At 38.8% G+C, this 27,743-nt stretch overlaps 2 protein-coding genes across 2 annotated transcripts in view; one reads left to right on the top strand and one right to left on the bottom strand.

The window, feature by feature from the left end:
- The window catches only part of LOC139728390 (tyrosine-protein phosphatase non-receptor type 1-like), a gene marked incomplete at its 3' end in the record, with an annotated part of 78,922 nt that extends 78,638 nt beyond the window's left edge, over nucleotides 1-284 (bottom strand). Inside the window, exon 1 of the mRNA XM_071639333.1 lies at nucleotides 58-284. Within this exon, the coding sequence (XP_071495434.1) occupies nucleotides 58-147 (90 nt within the window). The remainder of the gene's footprint in view (nucleotides 1-57) is intronic.
- On the top strand, nucleotides 274-26,283 carry LOC139728389 (N-acetylglucosamine-1-phosphodiester alpha-N-acetylglucosaminidase-like). Its single transcript, XM_071639332.1, has 10 exons — nucleotides 274-311; nucleotides 3,884-4,132; nucleotides 13,671-14,153; nucleotides 14,283-14,422; nucleotides 19,960-20,068; nucleotides 20,874-21,002; nucleotides 22,107-22,309; nucleotides 23,869-24,045; nucleotides 24,930-25,064; nucleotides 26,018-26,283. The coding sequence occupies exons 1-10, from the start codon at nucleotides 274-276 to the stop codon at nucleotides 26,281-26,283; spliced, it is 1,929 nt and encodes a 642-aa protein (XP_071495433.1).
- The last annotated feature ends 1,460 nt before the right edge of the window (nucleotides 26,284-27,743 follow it).

Below are 27,743 nucleotides of genomic sequence, written 5' to 3'. Positions count from 1 at the left end.
CCAACGAACACACGGTTGGAGATTTACACGCAATGCACAGATCGATCGGCGTCTTACCCAGAACAACGTCGGCCACATTTTTCTCTCTTCGTACTCTTCGAATTCATCTTCGAGACTCTGCATCTTGTATTGTCCTTTGTCTGTCATAGAGATAAAATGAACAACAGTGTAGTTTCTTCGCGATTGTGATGGCTACGATAATCCAAAGACACTACCGTTTATTTATTTCACTGGCGCTGCAAAGCGCAAGGGTAAGAGAGGGCTGTCGGTGCGATGACACGGCTGGCAGACCTCGAGCAAGCAGCACTACAGTAATTCTCTTCAGTGTGTGTTCGTCATGATACAGACGACATGGCTTTTCAATCGCACTTCGAACCTCATTATTACGGCGAAACGATTTTCAAGATCGCCGATTTCCTGGAATACCGCTATAGTTCCTCTGTGTGTGGACGTGTGTGTGTGTAGTGGGACCATGCACTGAATTGAACTCCGTGCGATGAAAAGTCCACATGTGCGCATATCAAGCCAACGGAGCTTGATGGCCTATTACACAAACGTGTGTGTGTGTTGTGTGTGTTGAGTAATTGATGTGTGTGGAGAGGCAGGGATGCGATGGTAGATGCGTGTGTATGTGTGTGTGTGGGAGTGTGTGTATCTGTACACCACTGAACTCAGTGTTGTACACGCGAAAGGCCAAACTGCTTGCTCGCGCGAGTGCTCGCGACTTGCGTGCGCATGGCTGGTGGTGCCGCAGTGCGTGGGGGGCGCTGCACATGAACTAGTGACAGAGCCCTTCGTTGACCAGCGTCAAAACCCGTTATTAAACCTTCTTCAATTCATTTCACAAAACATTCACATACTATAGGCTAAACAAACCCTTCGTGGAAACATGTACATAGTATTATTTTGTATATATTTACAAAATTGTAGCAGGTTTATGTATACATAAAATGTTGTTGAACAAAGTCCTAATTTTCTTCTGAATATTTGTTTTATAATTTTCAAAGCTGCGTTGTGTTTTGTAGCTCTGGCTTGCCGGCGGCGGAGATCATGAGATCAAAGCAGGGAAGAATGTTTAAAATGTTTTTGTGACACTTTTGACACAGACAGAGGCATGCATTAATTAGCAAATTAAAAATGATGAATGTCCATGTGTAGTACATGAAGTTCCATGTTTAAACCATGCCTGACGTCTGTATGTAGAACAGCTCTATCCTACGGTGAATGGGTATATATTGATAAGGAGATCCCGAATTTTATTGCTGCCCATTGTGAGCATCCTTGGACGTGATGTTTGTTCTTATATTCTCGATTTTTTTTTATCAATCCTCTTGAGATTGGTTGAAAGAGCTGTGAGTGATTATATGCATCGTCAACTACTACAGAATGTTGGCCTGTTCTACATTCTATTGTGAATGTGAATGCGGTGAATGCATTATCCCTCCACAACATCGCATCCTCCACACGACTCCTCGCCTGACACTTTCCCCTTATATTGTTAAAATATTTGATCCAAAATATACAACAAATATACTCTGCCTGATTTCAAGTTTCTGGTTAAAACAATTTAGGCCCGGCCCCTGGTTTATTTCACTAAACTAATGATGTTTAGTGAAATGTCACAGAGCAATTGTGACCGCACAAAGCAATTCTGACATCGCGCACTGCTTCGTACCATCACTTTGAAATGTAACAATTTCTAACAAAACAATTGTGACATCACAAAGCAACAATTCTGACATCGCGCACTATTTCGTACCGTCACTTTGAAATGTAACCATTTCTAACGAAGCAATTGTGACACCACAAAGCAACAATTCTGACATCGCGCACTGCTTCGTATCGTCACTTTGAAATGTAACAATTTCTAACAAAACAATTGTGACATCACAAAGCAACAATTCTGACATCGCGCACTGCTTCGTATACCGTCACTTTGAAATGTACAATTGTGACATCACAAAGCAACAATTCTGACATCGCGCACTGCTTCGTATTGTCACTTTGAAATGTAACAATTTCTAGTAAAAGAATTGTGACCTCACGAAGCGCGCACTGCTTCTTACCGTCACTCTGAAATGTAACAATTGCTGACAAAATCATTGTGACATCACAAAGCAATTCTGACATTGCGCACTGCTTCGGACAGTCACTCTGAAATGTAACAATTTCTGACAAAACAATTGTGACATCACAAAACAATTCTGACATCGCGCGTTGCTTCGTACCGTCACTGTGAAACGTAACAATTTCTGACAAAACAATTGTGACAATACAAAGCAATTGTGACATCACATAGCAATTCTGACATCACGCCCTACTTCACACGGTCACTGTATCCCTCACAACATCGACCTTCTCGCCTCGCATTTCCCCTTTTGATAACATTTTGAATTTCGAATCTAAGACCACTTCCTCAGGCCACTATCAATTCAAGTACACGCTTACGATATGTGGTCTGATGCATTTTCACCTTATAAACATTCCCTTTTATTAGGCGTCGTTTATCATCGTTGATAATAGATTTGTAAGTTATGTTTGCACTGTATTTTCTTTCGTCCGCAATGTTGACAAATATTATTGATAATGCTATTTTGTATTGAAAATGTTTAAAAAAATATTATTCATGATGTTATTTTGAATCGAAATGATGAAAATGCAGAAATAAAACCAATCAAACAAACAAACGAACAAACTAACAAACAAACAAATAGGCCTATATAGGGTACTTTACCTAATTTCGAGTTTCTGGTTAAACTTAAAGTATGGCATTCACTTCGAGGCTGCGCTCCTCAGTGAATAGTACATTCTATTTTTCTATTTTGGATTCAGCTGTGCTTATACTTTTCACCAGAAACTATCAAGGCTAAATATATTTGTATATATTACCCACAAATCAATATTCCCTATGCATTGCATGCAAAATTCGTTGTTGTGTCGGTAGTTGCAGGAGTCCTCTTGCAGACAGACGAATATCATTGCATGTCATCATTGGGTATGCATCATTGGTCCGCGCATCATTACATGCGGTATCATTGTTATGTTTTCGTTACTTGGTTGTGTAAGAATAACAACTGGTCTGGTTGTTGATCGTTTGAACTTTCTTTTTTTTTTGGTCATTTTTGTTTCCTTTGATGTGTGTATGTGGGGTGGGGATGAGTATAGTGATCGTAGTAATGAAATGGTTGGACTAAGGTTCCATGCTTCCTTCGCTTCCCCCCCCCCCCCCAACACTTTCACAACAACAATCGGAGGAGGGGGTGCAGTCGTCCCCACCGCCATGTCCCTTCCATGGCCCTTGATAGATCGATAGGTGTGATAACTACGTACAACCTGTTTAGCTCACTTTTCATAACGTTTGTTTGTTTGTTTGTTTGTTGTCGGAACTTGTCGATGTTGTTTTTGTTGCACCAGTGCTTTGGGTATACAAATTTCTGGAGAAAAAAAAAAGAACAAAATAAAGAAAACATGTAACGGTTCTTCGTCGTAGTCGTCCGGGTGCGGTGTGTGTGGCGAATGGAAACTGTAATGGCAACACGGCTGGCGCTAGCCGACTGTCACAAGAGGACGCGAATGCAATGAAGCGTGCGTAGGGAATCACCTGACTTGATCAAATCACATGACACTTATCCTCGCTGTCCTTGATCTTCCTCATGAAAGCACGTTGGGATCGAGACGACGTTGGACATCAATATTATCATGCATCCTTTTATGTACATGGCGGGTTATGCTCGCGGCGGCGTCTACCTGCATTGCTGCAATATGCAACTTACTGGTACTCCGACTCAGTAATGGTCGGCAAAGTACTAGTGTAGTGTGACATTACACCTTTTCATGCCATGCCCTGATCTCGGACAAATTACTCTCGTGCACAATTCAACAGTACTTCGCGGATTCAGATTGAGCGCATGCTTGGTGTCAGAAACGTGTCGAAGAGTCAGTGGACACTAGAGAGTCGGCTATGGAGATGCGCGGCGTGGCATGCTACTAGCGGCGAGATGTTGGGACTAGGCCCTCTTCAAACAACGCTGGTGGAGCACACTGGAACTTCTCCGCTGTCATGCTGGGGTCCAGTTGTGGTCATTTTGATTGGCTTGATATGTTCTACCACGTGTGCTAGTAGTAGTATGCCGTGAGTTAAACCCAGGAGTATGTTAAGCATATGTTGTTATTGTTGTTTGATAATTGAGGAGAGATGATGGGGTTTCCAAAAGAATTGTCACCCTCCCTCTTACAATACGTCAGTAGGACAATAGATTGTTTGTTCGGGCATAACTATACACAGCCCAGTCGCTGTACGTAGGTACGTCGCGTCAGCGTACTTACAGCGTCTGGTCGGGCTAGTTCGGGCAATGCAATCAGATGCAAGGATTTTAGTAGCTTGTAACAGTTTGTCAGAAAAATATCCGACCAAAATGCTTCATGAAGTGCCCCCCTGGGGACCGTTTCATGAAACTTTTTGTCAGTGATTTACACTGACAACTGTTAAAAGCTACTGAAATCCTTGCGTCTGATTGGCTGATAGCAAATTTGTCGGTGAAAACCTCTGACGAACTCGTTGATGAAACGCTCCCCTGGTCGAATCTAGTGGTAGCCATGTTTTGTTTGTTTGTTTTTGTTTTTGTTTTTTGTTTTTGAGAGAGCCGTGGGTGGCCATGGACTTCAGTGATTTGTAATGTAGAATCAGGCAGTGTCCATATCATTCTCTGTATTCTCTACTACTCTAGTACACTGCTCGCAGTGTGTCATTTTTGTCATACATGTAGGGCCTATATGTGACCCTGCACCACAAAACAAACAAAAAGTCGCCAGACAAGAATTTTTAGTTACGACCATATTCTGAAAGAGCAGACTTTAAGCTTTAAAATGATGTAAATCATTATATTTTTATATATATTTTTTAAAAATTTTTTGTTAATGTTGTTAATGTTGGTCCTTCTTTAGCAGCATCTATTCCTACAAATGATACAAAGAATTATAAAGATTATTTATTTGAAAGTAATCAAAGTTCTTTGTTTTTTACTCCAATTAATGAATCAGAAATTATTGATACTGTTCGATTTTTGAAATGTAGTAAATCCTGTGGGTCTGATAATTTAAGTGTGAATTTGTTGAAAAAAATAATTTACCCCCTAGCAGCCCCTCTCACCCATATATTCAATCTATCCCTACTCAACGGAAATTATCCAGACTCCTTCAAAACGGCCAAAGTTATCCCCATTCATAAAAGAGAAGATCCCTTAATGGTGAAAAATTATAGACCCATTTCATTGTTACCTGCAATATCGAAAATTTTAGAAAAAGTGGTTTACAAGCGTCTCCACTCGTTCATGATTGAAAATGAAATATTAAATGCGAATCAGTTTGGTTTTCGGAAAGGATTTTCAACCGATTATGCTATAATTAAATCTGTTGATAATATTATTGATGCGCTTTCTAAAAAGGAGCACATAATTGGAGTTTTTATGGACCTTAGTAAAGCGTTTGACACTATTGATCATGATATTTTACTTGAAAAATTACATAACTATGGTGTGAGAGGGATTACTATGTCGTGGTTCAGAAGTTATCTAAGTCATCGAAAACAATATGTTGTATTTAAATCCACTCACTCAACATATTCTAATGTGTCATGCGGTGTCCCTCAGGGATCTATCCTTGGGCCCCTACTCTTTTTGATTTATATCAATGATATTATCAACTCCTCTCCTCGTTTAAATTTCATCTTATTTGCAGACAACACCAATGTTTTTTATTCCCACAAGGACATTGTAACACTGGTTGACACATTAAATATGGAATTAAGCAACATCTCGAAGTGGTTTAGAAGTAATAAGCTTTCATTGAATATTGATAAGACATGTTTTATACACTTTCATACGTTGCAATCCCAACCCACCCTTCCTCAAAGTATTTTTATTGATGATATAAACATTGCTGAGAAACATTCAACCAAGTTCCTAGGAGTAACCCTAGATAGCAATCTAACTTGGAATACTCATGTTCAGAATATTACAACAGCAATATCTAAAGCAACTGGTGTTTTAAGAAGAATAAAATATTTAATTAATGATCAAACTTTAATTATGTTATACAACACTTTATTTTTACCATATGTAATGTACTGTAATATTGTATGGGGCAACAGTAGCAAAACAAAATTGAACACAATTTTTCTTCTCCAGAAAAAGGCTCTTTGTATATGCACACATTCACATTTTTTGGCTCACACTGACCCCATATTTTATCGCCTAAAAACTTTGAAGGCCCATGATATACATTTATACCTAACTGCCATATTTATGTATTTAAACACACTCGAAATGCATTACCATTTTTTCATAATACCCTAGTAACCAATGACCATATTCACTCATACCCTACCCGTCGTTCCCATGATTTTCACTTAAGTAATCCGAAGCTTTTACTTGCTCAAAAGTCGATTAGACATCAAGGTCCGGATACATGGAACACTCTTCCTGAGGAGTTGAAACAGTTTGCCTCCTTGTTTTCATTTAAAGCAAACTTAAAGAAGTACTGTAAAGTTCCGTGTATAAGACGCACTATTTTTGTCTCCGCCGAACGAGTTCGGGCAGGGGACTATGAAACGGGCTCCGTACGTGTGTGTGTCCGTGTGTCCGTCCGTCCGTCCGTCCGTGTGTGCGTCCGTGTGTGCGTCCGTGTGTGATCAAAATGTTCAAAATGCTACTCCTTCGCCATTTCTAACCCGAATTGATTCTGTTTGCTTTATATGATAGCACTACATGGGAGCTTTGAAACTTCTATACAGAATTTCAATTGTGACCTTTGACCTTGACCTTTGACCTATATTGTACATTTTGCTTCAAAATGCTACTCCTTCGCCATTTCTAACCCGATTTTGATTCCGTTTGCTTTATATGATGGCACTAGGTGAGGGCTTCAAAACTTGTACACAGAATTTTGACCTTTGACTTCTTTGACCTTTGACCTTGATTTTTGACCTTTATTGTACATTTTGCTACAAAATGCTACTCCTTCGCCATTTGTAACTCGATTTCAATTCCGTTTGCTTTAAGTGATGGCACTAGGTGAGGGCTTCAAAACTTCTAAACAGAATTTTGACCTTTGACTTCTTTGAACTTTGACCTTGATTTTTGACCTATATTGTACATTGCCTACAAAATGCTACTCCTTCGCCATTTCTAACCCGATTTTGATTCCGTTTGCTTTAAGTGATGGCACTAGGTGAGGGCTTCAAAACTTCTACACAGAATTTTGACCTTTGACTTATTTGACCTTCGACCTTGATTTTTGACCTATATTGTACATTTTGCTACAAAATGCTACTCCTTTGCCATTTGTAACCCGATTTCAATTCCGTTTGCTTTAAGTGATGGCACTAGGTGAGGGCTTCAAAACTTCTACACAGAATTTGGACCTTTGACTTCTTTGACCTTTGACCTTGATTTTTTTACCTATATTGTACATTGGCTACAAAATGCTACTCCGCCATTTCTAACCCGATTTCGATTCTGTTTGCTTTATGTGATGGCACTAGGTGAGGGCTTCAAAACTTCTACATAGAATTTTGACCTTTGGGGCAATTCCATGGGAATGTGGACATGGCACTAAAATTTCAACTTTATCATAATGCAAAAGAATTACTCATTATGTATTACCCATATATTGAAGTTAAAGAAACTCAAAGAATTATATCAATCAGTCAAATATTTCCCGAGAAACAGCTACAAATGTTGAAGACAATTTTTCAGTCATCCAAATTGCTAAAATGCATGCTTAACTTAATATAAATTTTTTTTAATAGAAAAATTCTGCTAGCACTTCAATTAATTTATTTTAAAGAAGCAAATTGGTTCTACTTCAGTCTCCCATGAGGAAATTTTTATGCCACCTTCAAAAAATTCTAATCACCACATGAAAGTTCAGCCCTTGAGCCATGTAACGCGAGTTACCGAAACAAGAAATATTTTTCATTCTGAAGGAAGCAGTGGAGGTAATTTGTTGGGAATCATAATTTTCTAAATTCATCACACCCTGATACTGTACACAGGATGCTGACTTGAATAAACACTGTTATCACCTTAAAGAATGTCAATGAAAAGTGTAACGCGAGTTACCATGTAACGCGAGTTACCGGCATGTAACGCGAGTTACCAACTATAAACACAAATTTCCCCCAACATAAGCAAATTTTAGCACTTAATTGAGCTAGATTGTGGTGAAAACAATCAAATGCAGTGTTATACACACTATGCTGGACTGAAACAAAGGAGGGCAGCCTAATAAACTGTGATTAGCATCAAGGCCACTGATCACATGCCACATTGAAGAGTCTAGCCAGGCTTTCACTGCATGTGTACAATGTATCCCCCAGTGAATGAGACCATTCAATTTATCTTTTGAATTTCCTGCATCAGTATTACAGAATTTTTATTACAGAATGCTATAAAGCACAGCAAGTGTTGGTTCTAATCCTTGTTCGGTGGTCTACTGAAGATGACACCTGTCCCGAGATCAGGAGGTTGTGGGTTCGAATCCTGCTCGAGTATGTATGCCCATGATTTTTTATCATGGCTACTAATAAAAACACTGATCAATTCAGGGAGCGTATTAAAGATGATGTAGGGCAATTTGTCAATCAGTTGCAATGAAAACATCTCAACGGAAGAATTTCATGAATTTGAATAATTACGCAGTACCCACTGCATGCTATAAGGATTAGAACCAGCACTTGCTGTCGGGCGAAAGCACAGTGGTCTAGTAGAGATGACGCCTGTCCGGTGATCAGGAGGTCGTAAGTTCGAATACTGCTCGAGTATGTACGCCCATGACTTTTTTTATCATGGCTACTACTAAAACACTGATCAATTCAGTGCTTATTTACGTCGATGTAGGGTAATAAGCCAGTTTGTAATTACACTGTAGCTCATGTACACATTGGTACAAATGACCTTTCTTTTTTCTCAGTTGGTTCGGCACTTCACTTGTTTTCAAAGCAGCATAATGCATAAGCTTGCACGACATAACGATTTATGGAACTTTTACACATGTATGTTCAAAAAAAGAATGAACTTGCATTTAGATCAGGGGATCAGATTACTCCCATCATTATATAATTTAGCAGGCATCCATTTCATTGTTTTGTATTGAATGCAGTAACAGCTTATTTCCTTTTATATTGCAAAATACAGAATGTACCATTCTTGCTGTGAGGTGGATGTGCTGGCAAGCATCATTTAGATACAGTTTATAAGGATCGCATGAATAATCATCGCATCACAGATGCTTATCTCAGTGAATTTACAAACCAAAATGCCTGTTGGTACAAATGACCTTTTTTTGTTCACGCACAAAGTGGAATTACGAACTGGTCTTTTTGTCAATCAGTCGCAAAGAAATGTACTAGTTTTCACTCCTCACAAAGATAGGATTTGAATTTTTGAAAGATTGTAAGCTTTTTTGTAAACTTGTAGATAGGGTTTGATACTTTTATGTTTTGTTTCAAAAAGACTTTCAACATTTTTCATCTTTACACTCTGAAACTTACAATGCACTTAATACACCTAAATCATCTAGATATTCAAATATATTCAAGGTCTCTATGAGGAGTGAAGCTCTTATTAGTCTTAAACGCACTCTTCTATTGGGTTTATTAGTAAAATATTTGTTCAACATTTATTCATTTTACTATCTACACAAATAAGCATCTCTCAGAATATTCAACACAAGATTCAGTGCCATCAGAACAATTGTATGTCATCAATTTGAGTCACCCTGTGTTTAGTGGACATAATGTAACGCGAGTTACCGTAACGCGAGTTACCGACATAAAGGCTCCCTACTTTTTTCCAGGTCATTGTTACTCAACTTTGATATTGTTAATTTATGAGTCCTAACCCACTATCAATTCAAGGTAGGAAAACTTTTATCAAGATTGTCTAGTATGAGGAGACTTTCCAAAAAGAGGTCTTCATAGAATTGACCATGTCCTTTTTGTGTAATGCGAGTTACCGAAATCAAATGATCTAAGAATCCCAACATGTTTGTCCTTTATTTTTCTTTTTGGATTCATTTAGTTGGTGTATGTCTACTTAACCCATGATGAAAAAAGTAACTTGTAGATCCTACCAATTACAAAGATATTGGCACATTATCCCATAAATGTACCCATTATTTGTAACGCGAGTTACCGTGGAATTGCCCTTTGACTTCTTTGACCTTTGACCTTCATCTTTTTACCTATATTGTACATTTTGCTACTAAATGCTACTTCCGGCGGGGACATATATTACGCACCGCGTAATTTCTACTTTTCCTTGTTTCCTCGGAAAACATAGAAAATCGGGGGTGCGTCTTATACACGGGTACAGTTGAATCACGGAATAAAATCTGTCACGTACACCCAATTTTTATAAGGTCAACTTGGGGCCATGTATGCCCATCGTAATGAACCTTCCAGTCTGACATGCATCAATATGCGAGACACCCTATGTATGATAGCAAAGATCGTACTGTACACTCATGAGTACGATGATACATGTACCACGATTGAAAGGCAAAACAGTAGCAAGTGAGTACCGAGACAAGTCTCGCATTTTGCGTCTTTCATATTTTGCCGATGTTCGATGAATACCGTAAAAGAAAGTATAAAAGGAAATGAAAAATAGAGCAAATACATGCTGCATTCTAGGGAAATTTTGAGCTGAAATAATATATATGACACACGCAATATTTGCGTGGAAATTTTCGTGTTTTTTTATTTTTTTTTATTTTAGGTCCGAAAGTAGGGGTGCGTCTTATACACGGGTGCGTCTTATACACAGAACTTTACGGTACATTTTATTACAGTATATTTCAAATATGAACTAAAAACAAATAAATTATATAACTAATGTTGGTCTCCTGATAGCAACAGCGCATATCGTCCCCTCTTTCAGTAAACCAATTTCACTATTCTAAATTCCAGCCTATCTGCTATTGTGCACCCTCAAGCACCTGCACACACATTCACCACCACCACCATCACACACCAGAGTTTATTTTCCCCTGCTACCTTCGCAGCAGAATTTATATTGTTACGAATTTAGTACGTCCTTATCTTTTCCTCGGGCCGGCCATCTTTTCAAGCAATGCTTATAATGGCGGCCCTCTGCATAATCGTTTCTTAACTATAAATGTTATTCTTATTGAATCACTGCTGCATAGACATGCATACTGTATATTAAATTTCTGTCATATCGTTGTTTATGCAAGTCAAAAGACTGTGTTAAATTTACTTTACATATGTCCTACATGTTCATGATTATGTACTTAATATGTATCGTGGTTTATGCAAGTCAAACAACTTTGCGTTGAATTTACTTTGTATATTTCCTGCATTTTCATGATTATGTAACTTATGTATATTGATTTGCAGAAAATAAAGTATCTATCAAACAAACAATGTATAACTCAAATCGAATGGACTCTCCTAACCTATCTAAATATTGGAAAGAAAGCACAAACTCAGGAAGAGTGTGAACTGAGAAAAGAGGCTCTCAAGTACAGTGTCTATTTAAGCGCTTAACTCTTAATGTGCCAGGCCCAAAACCCCTAACGTGCCAGAGGTTTTTACCTAACGCCAGAACGTTTCGAAACTGGACTGACAATGAAATTTAAAACCGCCATATCTCTGAAACTATTGACTGTTTTGAATTGAGTTCTACACAACATATATCAAGAAATGTATGTTCATTCGTGTCATGCAGTCAGTTTGCCACAATATCTATCTGAACCTGAAATATTGCAGAAATAATTGATACATCAAAAAAATTATTGGAAAATTTTGTGTAGTAAGGAAAAAAAAGAGTCAGTTGTGCTTTTTCTTCAATGGAACGCTCCCTTGACTCTGTGAGAAAGTTTTAGAGCAACAGCTCCTCTTTCAAATGATAACAAAATTGCCTTCTAGAATTGTATGATTCCAAAGATACTAGCAGTTTATTTTGTCTTAGCAATTTCTCTTTCTGCCTCAGCAATTCATTCCCAAATCTGAGTCCTTTAGTCCCAGATCCTGTATTTGAAACTAAAGTAATTGTCCCGGGCAGGGGGGGGGGGGGGCGTACTCTATTGAAATCGGCAGGCCTTTGTCCGCGCGCAATTCCTATGTTAGAGTGGGGACGATTAGTGACATTCACCAAAACAAAAGGATGAAAGACTTGACCGACGAATGAAAGCTGACGCTCTTTGAGGGACAAAATCAAAGCAGCTTCCCGCAGGACAGCATTCAAGCGAAACAATGCGAGTGGAACCGCATAGACAATACACGCAAATTCAATAGCATACGCACGCGTGGTTTACCTATAAGACTTTTGATCCATGCACATCTCGCAGAGGGTGTGCCCATTGCGGATTTTCCCGCTGCGAAAAAAAAAATCATCTAGCTGAAAAATTGTGTATTTACTCAAAATTTTCCAATGTAAGCATGTTCATATTTTTAATGGAAACGATGGCTATGCTAATCAGCTACCAGTACATATCATTGGCAGTTGTTTGGTGTAACACATTACGGTACCACAAGAACTTAAATGATCAATGCTTTTCTCGCTCTTCTTAGTCGCTAAGGTCACCGTTCGGCGACCATGGCCCGTTAAGAGTTAATCTTTACCAAACCGTGCTGGCTGTGCGATGAATGGGACAAAAAACAGGAAGTAAACCACCAGAGTAACAACAATGAAGGGATTATCAGATTAAACTGAAATTAAGCATGCCTCATTAACACATTTTGTCCATAATTAATGCCAGCTTTCAAAGCAGTAGCTCTATCCTTTCAAAAGTTATTAGAGTTGAAAGTGAAGAGTGTGGACAAGGTTTTTCAGAAATGAAAAAGGGATTCTAAAGACACACCTAATCACACTATTCTACCAAAAATGTTCGAGATAAACTGCTCAAAAAACACACTTTCCTGCCCGTTTTATGATACCAAATTTTAGCATAATGTAAAAGAAGACCTGCTCTTTCAGAAAATATGAAAAAGTTAAGTTCGGCTAGGTTGACCCATTTCACTTATTTTCAGTCCTCACGCAAAATCAGTGTGTGCGACTTTATGTTCGTTTTGAGGTGCACGGTCACATATGTAGATCAAGAAAGAAAATGGAATTTTATAAACCAGCTAGTCTACCCCATTTGTAAAAGTATGTCATGTATAAGTTTGATAGAGTTGTGTCAGTTGTCATGGGGGTTCTTGAATGTGAAATTATCATTTTGACTCCTTGAGTGATGTGATCTCAATGTTGCTGCATAGAAGTTTTAATTTTTCAGAACGAACAAAACCACAAGCAATACATATTCATGAAATTTACAAGACGAAGTCATCTTTGTATCCATTGATGATATACAAATACTGTATCTGTGCTGTAATTAATTCTATACTCTCCTTTTTGGAATCACGAATGAATCAACTTTATTTTGTTTTTGTTTTTTTGAGAAGGTGTGAAGCTCCTGATTGACAATATAAAAAACTTATTGACAATTTTCACAATAGATACTGCTGGGTCTTCCATGCTAGCAGAGTGAACTCTTATCTTGATTATCAGCTTGCATTAGTGGCAAAGAAATCCATTATTGACCTTGAGTGGTTATAATTTCCACAAACATTTCATTCCATTTTCACTAAATGCTTGTCACTACAGTTTCTCTGATGATGATGTATTGACGCCTTACCCCCCTGGACAACACGGCTCACCTCGCTCCCACCGGCAAATACGAGAGTGCCAACCAATCGTGTATGGCAATGTCACTCACCATGCACAGAAATCTCACGGTAGGAACTCAACCAACGTGCAATACCCCATAACAACTCTTAAGCACTTCTACGACGACTTTCCCATTGGTCAGCGAGTCCCTGGCCGCATTGCATGGGTCAACAGTCCCATGCATACTGTCTCGGTGTTGGAGCCATTTGAATCTGGTGGCTGCACCAACAAGCTCCGTGCGACTGTGGCCATGTCAGCCAAACAAGAGGACTGCCTGCTTGCTGTCAATGCAGGCTTCTTCAACACCAGGCAGGGGGATTGCTATGGTAACGTGGTGAGCCAGGGAAGACTGGTCCAGACAAGCGGAGGACTGCAAAATGCTCATTTTGGCATCAGGAAAGATGGGACTCTTGTGTTTGGGTGAGTGTGCCATCAGAAACATGCTATGATGCCACTCGTAGTCAGCAAACAGTGTCGACTCAGCATGTTGTTCGACGTGAGTAGAGGAGAAGATTACTGGCATTTTATCCTCTGTTCTCTATCTTCCAGATATTTGTCAGAGCAAGATGTACTGCAAGAAGAGAACCCATTTATTCAGCTCGTTGGAGGCGTTGGCTGGCTGATTCGAGATGGGGAGATCTACGTGGAGGAGAGTCGCAAAGCAGAATGTGATGAGGTGGAGGAGTCAGGTTAGAAATGATATCTTCTAAGTTCCTTCCCACCAAATAGTAGAAGTATTTGCAGTGGTAGTTAGTTGTCATTCATTGTCTTTCCACTTTCTATGAAATTTACCGGTATTTTCAATATACTAGGTGTTTCAAAAAATATTTCCCACTCTTGATTTAAAAAACTATATATCAGATAATACTGTCATTAATATGAATGACAGCTGAATAGTGTACAATTTTTTGGAGGTGGTTTAAATATGAAAGCATAAATTAGTTTCATGAAATCCATGATTAATTTCACAGTTAGGTTCCAGATTTTGCTTTATTTTCAACCCTCTGTACAAACTTTCACTTTGCACAGGGGTCAATGGGTGTGTATGAGAGTATGTGGTTAACACCCTGACAATGGTCCTAAACAATGGCCAGGGTTTGAATGCTTCATTATTTATTCATGAGAAATTCCACTATCACAGCTAGACTTTATTCATTCTGAAATGTGGTGTTTGCAAGCACATGGAAACATGTAGTCCATGGGCCAGGCCAGATATTGGTACCATCTGAGGTGGCAAAACCTTTTTGGTGTCAGTTTGTTTGTCGGGCATAGATATGCTTATCAAGCTATGATAGCATTTCCAAATGAGTAGCTTAGTCATAATAAATGATTTTTAAACCAATTTAATCTCGTTATATCCCTATACTTCTGAATCGAAACTAACCGCTATACAAAGAAGAGCACTGTCTTCTGTATGTTCCAGCTCTATGGTATGTTCACAGGTGTTCTGTTGTAAACGCGGTGCGCTTAGTCTTTATTCAAGGCAGCGAAGGGAATATCCAAAGGTTATGATGTCCACAGTGCTTAGTCTTTACTCTAGACGGCGAATTGAATATCCAAAGCGTATGATACAGTGTATATCCTTTTATCTAAAAACAACAACAACAACAAAAGCAATTCCTTGTGAATTTTACCGTATTTTTCAATTATTTATCATTTTCCGGCGACAATGCTCCAGTGAAAACGCTAATACCACGCCAATGTCGCTTTATTTCCATCCAACAATATAAGATAATGCAAAAACAATTTACCGGTACACTACGATACATTATAATGAATAACATTGTAAATGAACAGAGTGATTTTTGGTTAAAACTGATGTATTTCTTGATAGGGTAGTATAAAAACAGTATAGATAATCCCTTTTATGAGGAACTTTAGATGATAACGGTACATTGGTCTAGATAAAGACTAAGCGCACCGCGTGACAGCTGTGGACATCATAACCCTTTGGATATTCCCTTCGATGCCTTGAATAAAGACTAAGCGCACCGCGTTTACAACAGAACACCTGTGGACATACAGGAAGACAGTGCTCTTCTTTGTATAGCGGTTAGTTTCGATTCAGAAGTATAGGGATATAAAAATGAGACCAAATTGGTTTAAAAATAATTTTTTATGACTAAGCTACTCATTTAGAAATGCTATCATAGCTTGATAAGCATATGCCCGACAAACAAAATGACACCAAAAAGGTTGCACCACCTCAGATGGTACCAACAACCCATTTTTCGGGTCTTGGCCCATGGACTAATGTGCTTACTTTTTCCATGTGCATGCACTTTACCCTTTACCGTGCATAAATCCAGACTAGCAGTGCCCAGGGCAATCCACATGAATTATTGATTAAGCATTCATGTGCCTGGGAGCGCGAGACTGACGCCTAGTCAACAGGTGGTTCAGGCATGTCCATTGTTCAGGGCCATTGTCAGCACACACTCACATACACATCATTGGTTCCTGTGCAAAGTTCAATTTTTGTACAGAGGGTTAAAATTTGACCAAAATCTGAAACCTTACTTCAAAATCAATCTTAGATTTAATGAAACTGATTTATGCTTTCACATTCAAATCACCTCCAACAAAATTGTACACTATTCAGCTATTACTCATATCAATTACAGTTTTATCGGATGAATAGTTTTTATGCCTCCGCCACGAAGTGGTGCCGGAGGCATTATTTGAACTATGAATTATCAAAAGTGGGAAATGTTTTTTGAAACACCTAGTACTTTGCATCTAAATTGTTCACTATGGAACTGCCACCATGACCCACTTTCATCAAGACATTTGAAAAATTGTTGTGTGACAATTGAAGATTGCTTGTGAACTGTGGATCCTGATTGATGATTTGGAATGTGATTCTTGAATTACTGTCTTAACAGCTAGTGAGTTCCTTTAAGTATTTTGCAGTTGCTTTTATTACAAGTGCTTGATGTCTGGTAGAAACGTCTGTGATCATGGATTAAACACACAGCATCGTAGAAACAATTGTCCAGGTCAATTATGTTGACAAGCACCTTGCAAGTTGCCTTAATGGGAAGAGGGTAATGTAAGACTAGTGAGAATACATATGATCAAGAGTCAACATACTGCATTGTAAATTAAAAACTAGAAATGTCGCTAAGGCGACTGGTATGCTCTGCCATAATGAATGATTCTCCTAATAGGTCTATAGTACATTTGGACAATGTGTGATTACGTTTTCACAAAATTGGCAAAATATCAAAATGACAAGTTTGTCACAAATGTGTTGAATGTTCACCTTCCTTGACCTAGGTTTAATTGGATGAATAGGACAGCATGTATTTGGGGATTTAAGGACTTTAACTTGACTTTGACCCATTCATAAGTTTATGCATTTCAGAGTAATTTTCAAGGTATGGAGAAAAAGTGCAATTTCTGTATTGAAAAGTATATTGTTACCATTTTCATCTGGCCTTTGACCCTAAAAATTCATAGGGTAATCACTGTCAGGCAGTACATGCATAAATATGTAGTAAGTTTCAAGATAACTTGAGCCACTTCCGAGATATGGAGGAAAAAGTTCATTGAGCATGTTCCCTTGATCTTTGACCTTTTGACCTTTGAGGCAAACAAAGAAAAAAAGAAAAAAAAAAGAAAGTTTCCAGAGAATCTCTACTAGGTTATACAATATACATGCATACACCAAGTGTAAAAAAAAAAAAAATCCTGCTGGCATTGCACAAACATGAGTGAAATAGTAAAATTTTGAAGTGTTGCCCTTGACCTTTGACCCCTGACCTTTGACCCCATGAGCCCTAAATTCTCTAGATAATCACTGCCAGTCAGTACTATGTTAAATGAAGATACCTTGAACAATTTCCAAGGTACAGAAAAAAAAGCGAAGTTTTAATATTTTACTTCACCTTTTGACCTTTGACCTCATGACCCCAAACTTTCACCATAGGATTTTAATTGGGTAATACATGTATACACTAAGTTTCAAGAAAATATCTTCAGGCATTGCATAGATATGGTGGAAATAGTGAAATTTTACGTATTTGACCTTGACCTTTTGACCTTTGACCTTGAGCATGTGCACCCAAAAGTTGATAGGCATAACTTCACCCCCTAATACACATACATGCCAAGTTTCATTAGGATACCTCAAAAGGCTTTTTAGTTACGCTGTCCACAAAATTCATTACAGACGGAGGGAAGGACAGACGGATGGACGGACGGACGGACGAACAACCCGAAAACATAATGGCCTGAATTCACGAAGGTGGTTTAAACTTAGAGTTAGACCATGGTACAAATTTAGACCATGGTCTAAAATAAGTGTTAGATAGGCATACCAATACATGCGCGCATCAATGCACGTTTTTTCACTGGATGCCTGTTAGCGTATACATGTAATCTGTCAATCATATCTATGCAGAAGAAATATACATAAACCATGGTTTAGATTTAGACCACCTTCGTGAATTCAGGCCAATGCCTCCGGCACCACTTCGTGGCGGAGGCATAAAAAAGATGTCATCCATGTGTCACACTTTGTATGATATGTGTACTATACTCGTCATTACATTTGCATGACCTAGTACTTTTTAGGTGATATGATACCAGCTTATCACCTATTGTGTTTGTTCAGTTTCTTATTTCTATGCCTCCGCCACGAAGTGGTGCTGGAGGCATTATTTTTTCGGGTTGTCTGTCCTTCCGTCCGTCCTTCCATCCGTCCGTCCTTCCATCCGTCCATAATGAATTTTGTGGACAGCGTAACTAAAAAACATTTTGAGGTATCCTAATGAAACTTGGCATGTATGTGTATTAGGGGGTGAAGATGTGCCTATCAACTTTTGGGTGCACATGCTCAAGGTAAAAGGTCAAAAGTTCAAGGTCAAATGCTTAAATTTTCACTTCCCCCCCCCCCATATCTATGCAATGCCTGAAGATATTTTCTTGAAACTTAGTGTATACATCAATAGAACATGTATTACCCAATTAAGATTCTCTGGTGAAAGTTTGGGGTCATGAGGTCAAAGGTCAGAGGTCAAAAGGTAAAGTAAAAATGTTAAAATTTCACTTTTTTCTCCGTATCTTGGAAATTGTTCAAGGTATCTTCATGAAACATAGTATATATGCATGTACTGACTGGCAGTGATTATCTAGGGAATTTGGGGTTCATGGGGTTGAAGGTCAGGGGTCAAAGGTCAAGGGCAACACATTTTTTTCCCAAAAACCAAAAAAGGTCAAAAGGTCAAAAAGATCAAGTGAGAGTGCTGAACTTACTTCTTCCTCCATATCTCGGAAGTGGCTCAAGTTATCTTGAAACTTAGTGCATATTTATGCATATCCTGCCTGACAGTGACTCTCTTATGAATTTTAGGGTCAAAGGCCAGATGAAAATGGTAACAATTTACAATTCAATACAGAAATTGCACTTTTTCTCCATACCTTGAAAATTACTCAATGCACAAACTTATGAAAGGGTCAAAGTCAAGTCAAAGTCCTTAAATACCCAGACGCATGCTCTCCTATTCATCCTATTAAACCTAGGTCAAGGAAGATGAACATTCAACACATTTGTGACAAACATGTTATTTTGATATTTTGCCGATTTTGTGAAAATGTAATCACACATTGTCCACATGTACTATATAGACCTATCAGGAGAATCATGCATTATGGCGGAGGCATACCAGTCGCCATAGGGACATTTCTAGTTTTTCTTTATTCTCCTTTCTTTCTGCCATATTTTGTGAATGTGGTATCTCAAAATTGCCACTCTAAATTTCCCTAAATCATATCTCATGCACGAGATCTAGTTAATATTTTGTTTATCTGTGAGCAACGAGAGGCAGAGTGAAAATTGGAATTTTAATGGGAGATCAATTTAAAAAATTTTGTGAGCTCTTTGGATCACTGTCTAGATCCAGGATTTAGTGGATTCTACACCAGTTAGGGAAAATTTGACGCAGTGGTGTGCGATTGCTCTATTTTGGTGGATTTCTGGCCTTTTGTAGCCCTTTAGTTGATGCTTTATCATTTTTATTTGCAACATAATATGTTTCTTTTCACTGTCTATACCAGTATATAAGAAAAAAAAAGGGGGGAGTACCTTATTTTGTGCATATGGAAATTGCCTGATCATGGCTATTACTTGATTGTGACTGGTGTCATTAAAAGTTTATATTTGCGTGTGTCAGGATAAGTAAAAGAAATATGAAAATTAGTCTGTATGTTGTGATTTTTGAAGGTACCGTGAGCAGGTTCTTTGACATGTTATCAGCCCGTGTTGCAGTGGGTAGTGATGATGAAGGACGTATCGTCATAGCTGAAATTGATGGACAAAGTGGTGTGAGAGGGTAAGATTTACTGCTATGTGTTTTTTTTTATTATGGTCATTGCCATCTTTCATGATATATAGTGATCTGCCCCATCACTCTCATGATGGTTATTTTCTTTGCCCCTTCTCATCTTTTCATCTTCATCATTATTATGATTATCTTTAACCCGTTGAGGACGAGTCCCAAGTATACTCGGGCAGGTGTCTATGGGAAATGCGTGTGTAGCAAAATCAGTCTGTCCTCAACGAGTTAATGTCTTCCTTTCCATCATCTTCACAGTCCAGCCTTGCTCTTTCTCCAACAATTATACACATCCTCCGTATCATTATCGTTACCTTCTGTTTTAAATGTCATCTTGTTTCTGTCATCTTTGATACATCTTCATCATCCGGTGTTCCTAGAAAACCGGCGAATGATGCTGACCCATTGTAGTTTGCCTCAGGTGACTAGCAGTAGTTGGCAAACGGTATAAACCAGGCACATTGTGCCATATGAAAAAGAAGGAGAAGACAAAATGAGGAGGAGGAGGAGGAGGAGAGGAGAAGGAGAAGAAGAAGAAGAAGATCCAATGTTGTTTTCTTTGTCTCATGATGATCACCACTCCCTTGAAGCATTGACCCCTTATCACTCATCATCAGCTACGTAGATATTTCAAGCTTTGTCTTGCCGATGATCCTCAATTCCACCCTTCATACCTGTGTTACTCCTTGCACTGTGATCTAGAAACCCATTTTAGAAATGATGTGATTGTAATGAGGGTACACACAATACATGCAAAATAATTACCCTGGCCAATTTGAAATCTGATTTCCCTCATTGTCAGGTCTTCTCTTTCGTACTTTGCGAGCTGGCTGCTGTCGCATGGGGTAAAGAACGCCATCAATCTAGATGGAGGGGGCTCGGCAACCTTTGTCGTCAATGGCACCCTTGTCAACAGTCCCTCAGATCACTGGTATGTCTGTCTCACTTATGGCCTGAAACATGGTACATTTAAGTTAGTGCATATTACATGCTATGCGTCACCATGATTTCTCATATACGGTAAATCAGAAGTGTTGCATCAAAAAATGACAGGGATAATTGCCCTGTCAAATTTTGCATATCGTCTCCTCTCTAACATCATGTTGCTCTGTGTCGTTCAAGTTTGTCTGTTTGTTTTGACATGTGCGTAAGTCACAGTAAATAGATAATTGGATGTACGTGGATTGAAATAAACTGACACTGATTATTGATAAACATGTGTCTAATCACTAATGTTATTTCTTGATAGATCAGGTTCATGCAGAAAAGAAATTTCACAAGAGCGCTTCTTCACGTAATCATCTCCATTTTCAAAATGAATTCACTACTCTGAATGATCTTTGGATTTATATAATTATATAGATGCAAGGGACAGGAAATATACATGACTTATTTAACAGTAATGAATACTAAATACATGTATGTTTAAAAACAGACTATTTCAGCCAGATTGTTTTCCTTTGGTTATCAGTGGGAGAGTGAGCAGGGTCGTTGACTACCTGTATCTGTTACAATAGTGCCATTCTAGCTACACTATAGGCAAAATCCAGAGAATGCTATGACAGACAGTGGTTGCTGCAGTGCAGCAGTCCATGGGAGCACATCACACATACACACAACAGAGACTCCAACCCAAAGCACCTTCTGATCTGGAGATTCTCCCGCCTGAAACTCCCAGCAAACGGGAGATTCCAAGTTGATGTGTGCGAAACGCGAAATTCCCAGGGTTCTAGATGCTCTCTGATGCTATCTAAGGCTTATTTTTTTCAACATACGATAGCAATAAATGAGAAATCCTTTCCAACAGGAGACACAGAGCCAGGGCGGGAGAAATTAAATCGTAAGCGGGAGAACGCAAGATTTTGCACAAATGGGTTTTCGGCGGGAGATCTCCCGTCGAAAACGGGAGAGTTGGAGTCTCTGACACAAACACACATACACACATGCACACACACACATACACGCACACACACACACATACACAGAGGTAGCTACCTTCTAATGTCTCGTAGCATGTCGTCATATCCTCTTTCAGCAAGGATGCGGCCTTCAGGTGTCCACGACAGGTGTCCACCATTGTGTGTGTTCACGAGCCCAGGTGTAATCCCAGGGATTGCAGTGGCCATGGTGACTGCATTGAAGGGGAGTGCCGCTGCCATGACAACTGGCATGGCCCATCATGTGACCAGCTGCAGTGTGGTGTGCAAAACTGTAGTATGCATGGATCATGTCTTGGAGGTATGTGCATGCTAGTTGGTGGTTGTGCTAGTTGGTGGTTGTGCTGTCAGTATAGTATCTTGAGAATAATTAACCCAATTCGCATATGTGACATTGCACCACAAACCCAACAAAAAGTCGCCGGTTCTGGATTTTTAGTTAAGGGCAGATTCTGAAAAAGCAGACTCTAAGCTACAACTCAATTTAAATGGACTCTCCTAAGCTATCTTAAGTAATATAGGAAAGAACGCACAGTCTGGAAAAGTATGTTCTGAGAAAAGGCTCGGAAGTATTGGGTCTATTCACACGCTTAAAGGACAAGTTCACCTTCATAAACATAAGGACTGAGAAAATGCAACAATATTAGTAGAACACATCAGTGAAAGTTTGAGGAAAATTGCACAAACGATGCAAAAGTTATGAATTTTTTAAATTTTTGTGTTGGAACCGCTGGATGAGGAGACTACTACAGCTTGTGAGTCATATGCGTACAACAGTATAAAGAAAATGTAAAAGAAAATTCAACATATTTTCACTTTTTTTGCATAATAAAAGTGCACTTGACTTGCCTCTTTCTAAAGGCAGAGGGAATAATATTACCCATAACATTTGTCGGTAACGAGTCAGGGGAATGTGTACTTTTTTCAAAAGATGGAATTTTGTGAAATTCTCTTTATATTTTCCTTATATTGTTGTACGCATGTGACATCTAAGTTATTCATACACTGCAGTAGTCTTCTCATCCAGCGGGTACTGCACAAAAACTTCAAAAATTCATAACTTTTGAACGGATTGTCTGATTTTCCTCAAACTTTCAATGATGTGTTCTACTAATATTGCTACATTCTCTCAATCCTTATGTTTATGAAGGTGAACTTGTCCTTTAATGTTACAAAGCTGTTTTCTGTGCAATGAATTGGACCCCCCCCCAAAAAAAAAAAAAAATAAATAAATAAATAAATAAATAAATAAATAAAAAAAAATAAAATAGATAATCATAATAAATAAATTAATTAATTAATTAAAAATTAAAAATTAAAACTCCATAGCAGCAATCATGGAAGGGATTACCAGATTAACCTGAAATTGAGCATGCTCTATTAACACATTCTATCCATGACTAATGCCAACTTTCAAAGCTGTAGCATCACCCTTTCGAAAGTTATTGGAATTGAAAGTGAAGAGTGTGTGTAAAGGGCAGAAGAAATTTGGCACGCACAGTAACTGTGATATAAAACTGTTAAAGACAAATTTTTAAGAGTAGTGGAGGTGTTTTGCAATGGTAACAAGTGCTGTATGGCTCCATAATCAGGAAACGGCATTTGCAGATTGAAATTCTTCTCCAGTTCATGAGTGATTCAGACATAATTTGGCAGACATGGTGATTGTGATGTAAGTTGTGCAAAACATATTTCCAAGAGTAGCAGAAAGTACATGGCAATATTGTACCAATAGTCATTATTTGTGATATTATATGTAAAGTTACTGTTTATTATTCTCAGCAGTATACCAGTGCAGAAGTGTTATGCAGGGGTAGAAACCAATTTCAGTGATATTTCTGTTTTATATAATGTTTCCAGGCGGTTGCCATTGTGATGTGGGCTACTTGCCACCAGACTGTGCCTCGACTTGCCCCCGGGGTTGGTATGGCCAGGACTGCAGCCATCACTGCAGCTGTGAAAACGGAGGATCATGCGACCACTTTAGTGGCGAGTGCTCTTGCCTGCCAGGATATGAGGGACAACGCTGTGAAAAAGGTTTGCTGGCTACTGTACTCTTTATGATTAATCTTTAGCCACATTCACAGCTCTTAGTAGTTCTTGTGGGGACTTTTTCAGACAAAGGTATTCAGTATTTGTCAAGAGGTTTAAAGGGGATGGCGAGTAACTGATAAGTGGGAATCAGTGGGAATGCTGGGGGATGGTTGTTCCAATTCTTGTGGGATTCATTTAAGAGTACATTATGTATCTATTGTTGTTTGAGAATTATTTGCTTCATAATGTACAGTTTAATGCCCCGTCACTGTACAGGCATGCTAACCTGGAAACATTAAACTGCACATTACTTGAATATGAGACCATTCTGAGGCAAATAATTTTCACACAACAGTAGATATATAATGTACTCTTAAATGAATCCCACAAGGATTGGAACAATCATCCCCCAGCGTTCTCACTGATTCCCACTGATCAGATACTAGCCATCCCCTTTAATATGCAATTCCCAACTTGTAAATCAAACATTAGCAAAATAGTTCACTGAGAATTAATACTGCTATAGGAACTTCTGCGTATTTTTTAGAGATTGCGTAACATATTTTATGCCACTATGTGAGAATATATGTGATGCATTCAACATACTGGACTCTGTTTTTCTTTCTTTATGAAATTTGTCTAATTTTGCTCTATGTGTTTATGATTCTTTTTATCTCTCAGTACTAACTGCTATCTCTTTCGAATAAACTTCTCTGTGGGTGTGTCTGTGTTGGCATGTGCAGTAGAGTCCATCATGAATGGCGATTCTACGAATATTTGAGTGTCCTTTAATGACTTTATAATACACAGCCTGTACCAGAGTATTATGCAGTGTATTTAGAATAGATTGAAACCTTGATGTCCCAATTTACATCCCCATTTCACAGTCTGCCAGTTGGGATACCATGGCCCTGGCTGCAAACAGAGGTGTCGTTGTGGGGAAGGTCTTTGTCCCTGTCATCACATCTCTGGCTCCTGTTCCCTGCAACTCAACGACACCTACTATGGTGACATGCTCAAAGGTACATGGCTTACGGGTGGAACATGCCCTCCTTCACATTTAAGATTTGATCTGATACCATGGTGGATTATAATTTATAAATAATACACGGGTGAGAGTGCATTTCAGTGGAGATGCAGCGCACTAGAGGGTATTTACAATTGTGAAACATGCACGAGGCGAAGCCTTCCCCCACATGATCCATATCAGCGCTTCTAATCGGCTACATTCTTGAACCCATTTTATAAAGGCTTTTAGCTTGTTGCAGCAACATGTTACAATTTCTATGCAGCATCCTAAAAAAGCTGCAATGTTTTAAGTGCCATGCCCATGACTGATGAAATGCAGAAAACAAGAAGCTTGCAAATGACTCAAGATTGTTTTCAGACCCACTAGAACGAGGCTGGAAGATTTTTTTTATTTGTCCTTTGGATTTCAGCTCATTAACTGTGCTCCTGTATTCAACAGTAAAGCTAAATTACAGCACAGTCTATCTACTGGAATCCTAGAGCTTCCAGGACCTCTGGGCCAAAGGCACAATATACTTTGCCACTGTAGACTTATGCACAATATCAAAAGCTTTTTCAAAGCAGCATGCTAGAATTTCAAATTAGCAAGATGACCTCATGTGAAGTGAATAATTTCTATGTTATATTTTTGTACTCTTCATCTTTTGATCTGTGTATCTACCTATTCAGCCAACCATCCATCCTTCCACTTGTACACAGTATATCTCTCTTCATCAATCACTTACTAATTTATCTTTAAATTTGCCATTCATCCATTTATCTGTCCATCCTATCTCTTTGTTTACTTACATATCTACCTTTCTGTGTACCTGTCTGTCTCACCATCCATGTACTTATCTACCAATCTCTTTTTATATATATATCTCTCTCTCTCTCTGAACTGTCTCTTCTTAGTGTAGTAATGCAGTGCTCTATTGAAGTCATCTTATGTCTGATCTTTCCTTAGTTGGACAGTGTCTTGCCAGCCAGTTTCTTGAAGGGCAGCATCTGGTGCCCTTCCAGCCCCTCCGTGAGGACAAACTGACTGTGGCTCTCCTCATAGCAACGGCCGTAGCAACAGCCAGCATCCTGTGCAATCTGCTCTGCCTGTGCTTCCGCTGTACCTGCAGGTGCTCACCGTCACCCTGCCAGTGCTGCCGCCATTTTGAGAAGCACTCATACCACCAGCTGGACAGTGTTGATTATACCGATGAGGACGATGATGACCTCTGACCCATGACCCATGACCCCACCCCCACCCCCACCCCCACCCTTCCTGAGCCAAATATGATACTTGCCACTACGTTGCATGGCCAACCAGCCCAAGTAAAGGTCAACAGTTCTTCTCTCTTACAGGATCACATCAAAGTACTGGATTATCTTCATAATAATTGATTATTTGCTCAGTAGAATGTAGTACTGTGTCTGGAGCAATTAGGTATGTTTATTCGTACAACAGCAGGTAGTTTGTATAGGAAGTACTCTTATCTCAGGCTGTGTTTATGCTGGGTATCTGTATGAAAAGAGTCTTGAGTGTTTGTGTCTTTGGATGCTTTTATGTACATTCATATTTTCTCAGTTTATGAAGATACCTCAAGTGCCTTGATATATGTTACTCAGAAAAGGGGACAATCATTTTTTTTTTTAGAATTGTATTGGCTATAATGTGCTCTGGTGATAGCTTTGACTGAATTACTGTAAGCAAGAAATGTGCAGATGGTGTTTGTGAGTGTTTGTGTAATTTATGTTTACCAACACTGATTTCAAAATGCATCGATTATTGTCACGATACAGATATGGTGATATGTTGCTTTTCAGAGTAGAAATCAAAGATGAATTCGCCTCCCCCTAAAAAACAACAACAATTAAACAGGTTACATCTAAACGGTGCATACACATGTCCTAAGATATGTTTGCAAAATAGAATCGTAGGATCTGCTATGGCTTAGTGGATAGGCTCATTGGGCATATGAATTCAAAGGACCTTAGTTCAAGTTGTCCTGGCATCAGTGGTTGTGCCTTTCATTGACGCAATTTTTCTTCACCATCTAGTCCTTTGGAGGGGAGCCATTGGTTGTATGCTTATAGGTATCCATCGCTTCCTCAGTGGCTACACAATGGGGCACTGTGGTGTAGTGGATAAGACTCCCAACTTTCAATTGGAGTTTGAATCCAGCCCAGTGCTTACGTCCTTCGACAAGATATTTTACCCACCAATGTCCTTCTTGACCCAGATGTATAAATGGTAATGCTCAGGTAATGATAATGGCTACCCTGGATAAAGAAAACCATATTATCATAATTATTACATTTAAAAAGCAAATCAGCATTCACCTCAAGTCAAAGTTGAAGGTTGACAATGTCATATTCTTTTAATCTCCCAGCACACTAGAGTTTTAATCCTTAAAAAAAAAAAAAAAAAAAAAACTTTGCTATACCATTTTGTGCAGTTTCTGTGAACAAATTGATTCATCATGTTAACGTTTTCAAATCCATTGTGTGCAGTATGTGGCAATAGATAGCCTCCATATCTGAAGGACAGTACTGCTCAGGGCCCTTAATCAATACAGATTTGTCTGAGGAAATGGCTCATTTGTGAAACAGCCCCAAATATTATAATCTATAGAAAACATTTTCTTTTATTACAACCTCACTAGTACACTGCTCAGGTCACAATGTCCGTAGATTGTTTG

This window comes from Diadema antillarum, unplaced genomic scaffold (genome assembly GCF_040938485.1).
Source record: "Diadema antillarum isolate AM-2024a unplaced genomic scaffold, OU_Dant_1.0 seq00000177_RagTag, whole genome shotgun sequence".
Lineage (NCBI taxonomy): Eukaryota > Metazoa > Echinodermata > Echinoidea > Diadematoida > Diadematidae > Diadema > Diadema antillarum.
Note: the sequence above shows the minus strand (reverse complement) of the source record. Positions and strands in the feature narration are given on the sequence as shown.